The 8,316-nt window shown below is 42.6% G+C and overlaps 1 protein-coding gene across 2 annotated transcripts; it reads right to left on the bottom strand.

The window, feature by feature from the left end:
• Positions 1-1,378: 1,378 nt before the first annotated feature.
• snip1 (Smad nuclear interacting protein) lies at positions 1,379-8,084 on the bottom strand. Of its 2 annotated transcripts, XR_006315704.1 has the most exons (4): positions 7,758-8,084; positions 6,134-6,741; positions 3,705-4,031; positions 1,379-3,310 (listed from the first exon to the last, which is right to left on the bottom strand). XR_006315704.1 is itself a non-coding variant. In XM_043717875.1 (3 exons), exons 1-3 carry the CDS (start codon positions 8,070-8,072, stop codon positions 3,773-3,775), a joined length of 1,182 nt encoding a protein of 393 aa, XP_043573810.1. In that variant the 5' UTR covers positions 8,073-8,084; the 3' UTR covers positions 1,379-3,772. The 2 variants fall into 2 exon arrangements, 1 of the variants encoding a protein (XP_043573810.1); XM_043717875.1 differs by having other exon boundaries at positions 1,379-4,031.
• Between the last annotated feature and the right edge of the window lie 232 nt (positions 8,085-8,316).

The raw sequence follows: 8,316 nt of genomic DNA, 5'->3' as shown, positions 1-8,316 counted from the left end.
CAACCGCGGAGAACGAATAGATGTTAATAGGGACTATTAGTATTTGACAATGGGTAGTGTTTGGTAGCAGCACATGTAATGACAAGGCTTGGTCATTGGGGATTAGGGTAAGGGCATGGGAAAAGGTGATCAAGCACTAAAATTATTGAACTCCTGTTAATTACAGAAGGCTGCAGAGTTCTGAGGGGGAAACTGAGGTGTAGCTCTTCCAGCTTCTCCTGAGTTTCACTGGAGCACTGCAGCAAGCCTGAGACAGAGGTGTTAGCCAGGGAACACAATGATGTGTCGAAGTGACAGGCAACTGGAAGCTCAGTGTCTTTTTGCAGACAGAATGTAAGTGTTCTGCAAAACAGTCACCCAGTCTGTGCTTCGTTTCCCCAATGTAGAGGACACATATTCCCCTCTTGTCCCTTGTCAGCCTTCCGCAAGCACCATTCCCTCAGGTCACACTGCCCTACCTCTCCTTCACTCCCAACATTCCCCAACACGCCTATGGCATTTTCCCCTGCAATCGCAAAAGGCCTAACACTTGCCGGTTTACTTCCTCACCATCCAAAGTGCCATACTTTCCAGATGAAGCAGCGATTTACCTGCACTTAACTAAATTTTGTCTACTGTATTTGCTACTTACAATGTGGTCTCCTCTCCACCCTACCTTCTGCATAAAAAAAATTCTCCAAGCTACTGTCAGTTCTGAAAAAATGGTCAACGGACCTGAAATGTTAACTCTGATTTTTCTCCACAGAATCTGCCAGACCTGCTGAGTTTTTCCAGCAATGTGTGTTTTGGTTGCTGATTCCACCATCTGCAGTTCTTTCAGGTTTTTCTTTTCTCAAATATTACTATTTTTCTTTCGTCTTTCTTTCCCTGACTTAAAAGAAAAAGAACAACTCTTTACACCATTATCCTATGATCCATTTGGGAAGTTCACAAGAAGTGCCAACACGTTTAGATAAATGGCCAACACTAACTCGTGTCTTTGTACTTGGGCACTGGGACAGTTTTTGAACTGACAAAGCTTTGCAAAAGATAATAACGTTTTTTTTGAAAAATCATGAAATGCAAAGCAATAGCATCTTTCATTGAAGATGTGTAAATAGCTACCAAATCAATAGGACCTTCCAATAACTAGCTTCTAAATCATTTAAGGATGTGCTGAGACTCAGTCCTCAGGGAAACCAGGTAAGTTAATCTCATCTCCAATTTAACAGCAAAAGCATTTCAGACTTGGTTCTGCCACATGCTGTTATCAATGCCACAGAAAAATTAGATAATCAAGTTTATTTTTAAAATGAGCCTTTTTCTCCCCCAGAGAGAAAAAAATTTGCAATGTCCTGGTTTATAATTGGAACAAAGGCAGTCAAACACATGAAAACTATTGTCGAAATCTACTTTACTAAAAATGACACAGACTGCCAAAAACATAGGAGCGATTGTAACAAAGTCAACATTACAATCTACAAGAACACCGGTTTACTTTATACAACAAAATATAATTTTGAGCAGTATTTTAAAACAGGTTTTCATTTAATAACAAAATGTTTCAAAGGTAGGCGTGTGTCACTGTTCATCATCATTCTTCTGTTGCTTAGCAACAATCTGAACACTTCTTTGCTCGGTGACTGCATTGGGAGGGGTAAATTTGAGCCCTTTGGTATGAAGATCTATTAACATTTTAGCAGATATATTTGTTAACAAAGAAAACAATTTTGTAAATAGAAAAGAAATAGTCAAGATATTTTCCCCCTGACTGCTTGCTTTCAAGGTCAGCACGCAATTACACTAAAGCTGTAAAAAAAAATCTTACCCGCTTTCCGGTTTTAAACTAAAACTAATTCCTTCGATGCCATACTTACCAAGTGCAATTACATTTCCTACCCTTCTCACACTGGCTATACAACATCAAAATCTTTCAAGTCAGCGTAGAGGACCTCTGCCAATGTAGCATGTCAGTATGAAGTACAAATCAAACTAGGTGCCTGAAAGCAGTGTTCCATCCTCACCCCTTTAAAATGAATATCTTCACTCCAAACATTTACGGAGGCAGCGTTAGATGCCGTTGTTTGTCTGGGACAGTCAGGCATCTTAACTGGGAAATCTATCAAACTTATGAAAGTTATTTAAGAACAGAAAAGGTGGAAAACATTCAGCATGTCAGGTAGCGTGTGTGGAGAGAAAAGCACAGGATTAAAATTTCAGCTCCACAAGCTTTTATACAGCTGCTAAAAATTCAAACAAATGTTTTTGGAACATTTCATGTCCAATCAGCTGAAGTCAAAAACAAATGCACAGACACACTTTCATAAACTGTACCTACTCCAAATATTTCTTCCTTGAATCCAAAATAATAAGTGATGAGAATCCGACCATGCTGACAGAATCCAACCTCTGACAGGGCTACATTTTCATCTTAGTGACATGTAGTGCAAGGATTTAAAAATTTACAACAAAGAACTGCAACCCAAGCTTCCAATCAACATTGGAACAACTATCCCAAGGAGCTGGATCTAAGCCAGTGACATCCCAGCAATATAACTGGTTCCAGAGAGGAAGCAGGAGGGATGACAGTCAGTGGCAAGTACATCTATCATATAGGTACAAAGCAAGGTATAGGTTAAAAGTCCCATCTTACAGGTCAAATATCTAGCTAATAGGTTTCTGCCATTTATTGGTGTTCCCTTCACTGCCAGTTGCAGCCAAATTTGTGACTTATTTCAAAATCAAACCAAATAGGTCATGACACAGGGGGCCCTACCCTACCCACAAATGATCTCTTGCTTCCTAGTGCAAACAATAACCTTTAACATTAATTCTAAGCTTGCTGGGGCAACAGATGCAGTGCACGATCAGGAAGCAAGATCTCAACCTTCTCTCTAACTGAAAGAAGAAATCCAACTCAGAGGCATAAATCACTCTTGGTTTGAGGAAAAATCCTGCACTTTTTCATTAAAAAAAAGGTTTAGCACAAAAAAATGTTTTCAGTCAAAAATTATAAGCTTTTGGCCATTTGTACCATGTCCTTAATCAACTATTGAATGCAAGAGGCATTCTGAACGGTCCGTTTCTATAACTCGTGGACAGAAGAGGTTTTCAATGAGGAAAAGCACAGAACTTGTCCATGGCCTGCTTCAGGAAAGGAAAGTAATTACAGTATACAAGTTTCAACCTAGCAACACAGTATCTCAAATCCTGTAAAAAAAAAACAACAGAAGAGTGAAAGGAGCTGAAGTAACGATATGCAGTTGTTTGATGATGTCCCAAGACCAGAGTCCAGTAGAATAGTTTGCTTATGAAGTTTATTATCCTCTACCTAAAAAAATCAAAATATAATGAAAAGCATATATACGCCGACTGCACTGACAATGCTACAGTTTAGTAGCTGCTCTGGTGAATTTACTAGAGTAAACTCTGTGGTTTCTTGCCATTATTTAGCATGTCTCCACCTGAGCACCAGATTGGAGGCAAAGTGATCAGATTGTGAAACATGAAATTCAAAACAGGGTGCTAAATGTTTGGTCTGAAGGGATCATGCCGTTTAATTCTGTTCACCAGGCCACACTTTGTTCTTCAAATTATCATATTGGTTTATAATAGAATACTGACAACTTGAGAGTGAGTTGACTGACAGGGAGTGAGCCTGGACTTAAAATTATGAAGCTGGTCAACTGTCACCTGGTCCTCTGAATTCTAGTAGAACTATTTACCTGAACATTTGAAAGGGAAGTAAACCTGCAGTTCCAATTTCAAAAGAAAAAGTGGGAAAGGTTTTATATTAACTTTCAACTTCCTCATCCTCATCATGCTGCCCTTCTTTTGCATCCACCTCAGCAGTATCCGAGAATTCATGTAGAATGACGTACTCCCTGCTGCTGAAGCCAAATTTCAGCAGATCCTTTTCTTTGAGTTCATAATATCGCTGTGACTCAATGCGCTGATTGTTAAGGTATGTGCCATTGGCCGAACCCAGGTCGATGATGTACGGTCTCACCCTCCTGCCAGGTGTGCCATCATTCCGTGTGAACTCCACAAGTCTGCAGGGGGCAAAACAAAAAGCATGTTATTCTGCATACCACCTGCGATACAATGATATAAGGTTTTGTAATTTCTACTCCAGTCTCGTGAAAATAGGAAGAACTATACAGAGCTTTTACTAAATGCAAGTTAAAAGGAGCTAACAATCTCAACCCAAAGTTACACCACAAGAAAGACCCAGTGAGATGCAAAGTGTAGCTTTATCCTTGACCACCGAAATGAAGACCCAATGAGGCTCCCAGGTCCCTCAACTAACAGTATTAATAGGCATATCCAGGCATCAGAGATAGCTACAATAAACTATGATATTTTTTAAAAGCTACTGTGGGAGGGAGACTGTTAGTCCATACAAGAGAGGAGGGCAAAAACATGTGGAAGGAAAGGAGAAAAGAACTTGCAATAAAGTAACTTTGTGCTGTCTGTATTCACCTGCATGCAGGCAGGTTTCAGCAGCACTGTCAGAGACTGGAATGTCTCCTTGACTGAAACAGGAACCCTAAATGCACCCGAATTCGATGAAAGCAGCAAATGACAAAAACACTTCCGTAGCTGAAGACAACCTCCAAAATTTCTCCTAGCAAAATATAGCTGCACAGGATGTGTCAATGTTGAATGGTGTTAGAGGGAAATATGCTTACAAGATGACAGAAGGAAAGTAGGGTGAATCAAACTGATCTACAGAGAACCAGCATGTACTCAAGAGGACAAATGGCCTCCTTCAGCACCCTAATAACTATGATAAAAAAAAAACCATCTTGAAGAATTAACATAAAGAACTAGAAGCAATTGACTGAATAAATTTAATCTTGGTAAAAGTGATCACAGCACAAAGTGTAATGCAAAGCTACCCATTAACTTTGCTCAATCTAGCTAAATAAAATCAGATCATTGACACATGCACCTTGAAACCATACATTTTAACTATTACACCTAAGTATTTCTCTCAAAGTACCAAAGGGTGATGGAGATGCTTTCAAAAGGGGATTTAGAGAAATAAAAATAGGGTAACAGACTGCTAAAACAACCACTTTTGTACTGGACTGTGGAATTGGACAAAAGCTATGGTCTGTCAAACCCAAAATTATCATAGTATGTAAAATCTACTCACTCACAAACCACTTCCATTCATTTAATGCCCCAAGCCAAACATTTTGATAAACATTGCCTGCTTCCCATTCACTGCTCCATCACTAAAAGTGTACTTGTTAAATCCATAAATAAAACTGCTGTCACATTTACGAAAATACAACAGTAGCTACATTTCAAAACTACTGTATTGATTATAAAATGCTATGCAGTGACTCAGGGTGACTCGGAAATGTAAGTTCATTCGTTAGTTCCAGAATATCAAGAGCCCAAGAGTCCAGTTTCTCTATCCCAAGGAAACATCAAGCCCTTTACAGTTATTGCTCAGTAAGGAAACTATCACTGTGATCATGAGCTCAGTTCTTAATTGGATGTTTGTTTAGGTTTTTTTTAAGTAGTTTTTTAATATAACTAACTGCTTTTCATGGAAAGACTGTACTATAGTAACTGCTGTCCATTGAGAAAAAGAAAAATCATTTTGCAATCTCTCTATTTCCTATAACAGAAAGTGGGAGAGAGAACCTTGGACAGCGAATAGAAGGTGACTGATAAAATGGGGGACGGGTAACAACCAGGAAATCCAAAGGGATTTGCATCAGATCGACTGATATCAGATCAATGCAAAGTCCCAGTTAGATTTAGTCATTTACGGCACAGGGAGCCATTCAATCAATTTGTCCATGCTGGAGAAAGTGAGGACTGCAGATGCTGGAGATCAGAGCTGAAAATGTGTTGCTGGAAAAGTGCAGCAGGTCAGGCAGCATCCAAGGAGCAAGAGAATCGACGTTTCGGGCATGAGCACTTCATCAGGAAGGACCTTTGCCCGAAACGTCGATTTTCCTGCTCCTCGGATGTTGCCTGACCTCCTGTCCTTTTCCAGCACCACTCTAATCTTGACTCTGATCTCCAGCATCTGCAGTACTCACTTTCACCCTGTCCACGCTAGAGCCCACATAGCAATCCAGTTTAGCCCCACTCCTCACAATCTTACATTAACAGCTTTTTAAACACCAACCTGTATTGTAGCACTGCATGTTGCTTGGAGCAGGAAGGATGGTCAATTGGGATATCCACTACCCTACGCTGTCGACCCAAGAGATAGGCACTCTGACGATGAATGTGCATGACTGGAAGTGGTTCATCATTCTTGAATGGGTAAAGACGCCATCGTTTCCTTGGGATCCGGGACTCGGGTGGTTCACAGTATTTTATCACCACTCCACGAAAGGTGTTTGTGTCTTCCACGAGGGCACCAGACAGCTCAAAATTTGGCTCCTCTTTCACTTGGGCTGCATTGCCACTAGGAACCTGGCTGTCATTTGACTCAGAGGCAGGATTCTTATCATTGAGCAGGGGGCACTGATTACGGTTTTGACGCCTTCTCTCATTGTAATACTCTCGCTCGGCCTGCTGGGTGCTGAGGAGCTGAGCCTCCCTGTCTCGGCCACTCACGCCAGCTTCTGTGTGAGAGCTGCCATTCCTTTTGTTGTGGCCTCGCCCCCGGTCTGAACATTCTCTGTGTCGCTCTCGGTCACTGTTCTTCTTGCGCCGGTGTCCATTTCTATCGGAGTGGTCTCTGTGTCGTCTCTCAGCATGATCCCGTTGCGAATGGTCATGCCGTTCCTGAACGCAATGAGAAAAATCTAATTTCGCAAGTCATGACACAGCCAGAAATTGACAGACAATTGGTTAAAAAAAAAACCTCACATGGCAACCAGTAGAGATTATTGTTTCATCATAGAATTATAAAATCCTACAGTGCAGATAGAGGCCATTCAGCCCATCGAGTCTGCACCAACTTTCCGAAGAGCTGGAGACCCACACACATCGACCTTCCATCCTGTCTGCATAACCTTGCATTTACCATGACCAATCCACCTAGCCTAAACATCCTTGGATACTGTGGGGAGAATTAGCATGGCCAATCCACCTAACCTGCACATTTGGATTGTGGGAGGAAAACAGAGCACCAGAAGGGGAGAAAGGGGAAATTCTACACAGACCTGTCGCCCAAGGCCAGAATCGAACCTGGATCACTGGCACAGAGGCAGCTATGTAACAAAATTAATTTATTCCTGAAATATGTGAACTAAATATGTGAAGAACAGAATTTAACCAGTCAGCCAGATAGCACCTTCAGTGAACTATCCAATTAGTCCTACTCACTGACCACAGTGACTCTTGTCCTTGTCAAATCATTCCACTTCCCTGTGAAAATGAACTGTGAATATGTTTCTGCCACCATTTCAGAAATGCTTTCCAGAGTATAAGATCTCGCAGGGTAACAGCAAATTTGCACTTGGTTCCTTCTCCGATCGCCTTTGAGCCTGTGCTATCTCAGTCAGGCCCCTTCTGCTGCTGATAACAATTCCTCATGCACTTTAAAGGGACATTTTGAAAAAAATCATCCTTCCCCTGCCTCCCTGTTGCACCAAGTTCCCCTCCTTCCTGGTATTAAGTGCTCCTTAAGGAATTGAGTTTTCACCCTGACCCACTCTCCTTCAGCAATGACATTACAGTGTGATCTGATGTGAGTGTTAAATCCCCCCTCCACAGTTACAGAGGTGGCTGGATTCAGGCTGATGTTGCTGCTGCTGTGATGAAGAGGAGTGTTTTATTATTAATACTGGGTGACTCACCCGCTTCCACTTGCCCCCGGCCCGTGAATGTGGTTGTTGTTGTTGCTGCTGCTGCTGCTGCTGCTGCTCGGGTGCCGGCTTCCGCCGGGCCGGGGAGCGGCTCTGCCAGTGCCCAGGAGGAGAGACGCTGCCCCCGGAGGAGCCCGAACTCGAGGGCCGGTGCTTGGGCCCTGCCGCCCCCTCTCTTTTGATCCTCAGTCGGTGGTGCCCGGGCCGGTACTCAGGCTCGGGGCTGTGCCAGGCCCTGCGTCGGCCCTGAGCCTCCATCTTCCCGGCAGTGACGCCGACCCGGAACAACACCGCCGGCCAGCTCATAGAACACTTCCGGGGGCACGCAGCAGAGGTGAGAGGTCAGCCAGCTCAGGCTCTGAGCTCCATTCTTGGGTAGCCAACTGTAGAGTGACTTTATCCCAACTCCCTCCTCCCCAATATTAGATTGAGCAGTCACTTCGTCACCTCTCTCAATAATATCCTACTCCAAAGATGCTGCTGAGGTTTCCTTATTTTTATTTATTTTTGGTTCTTTCCTCTCCCCAATGCTCCTGCTGCTCTCTCAAAG

This window comes from Chiloscyllium plagiosum, chromosome 27 (genome assembly GCF_004010195.1).
Source record: "Chiloscyllium plagiosum isolate BGI_BamShark_2017 chromosome 27, ASM401019v2, whole genome shotgun sequence".
Taxonomy (NCBI): domain Eukaryota; kingdom Metazoa; phylum Chordata; class Chondrichthyes; order Orectolobiformes; family Hemiscylliidae; genus Chiloscyllium; species Chiloscyllium plagiosum.
This window is presented reverse-complemented; position numbering and strand designations above follow the sequence as displayed.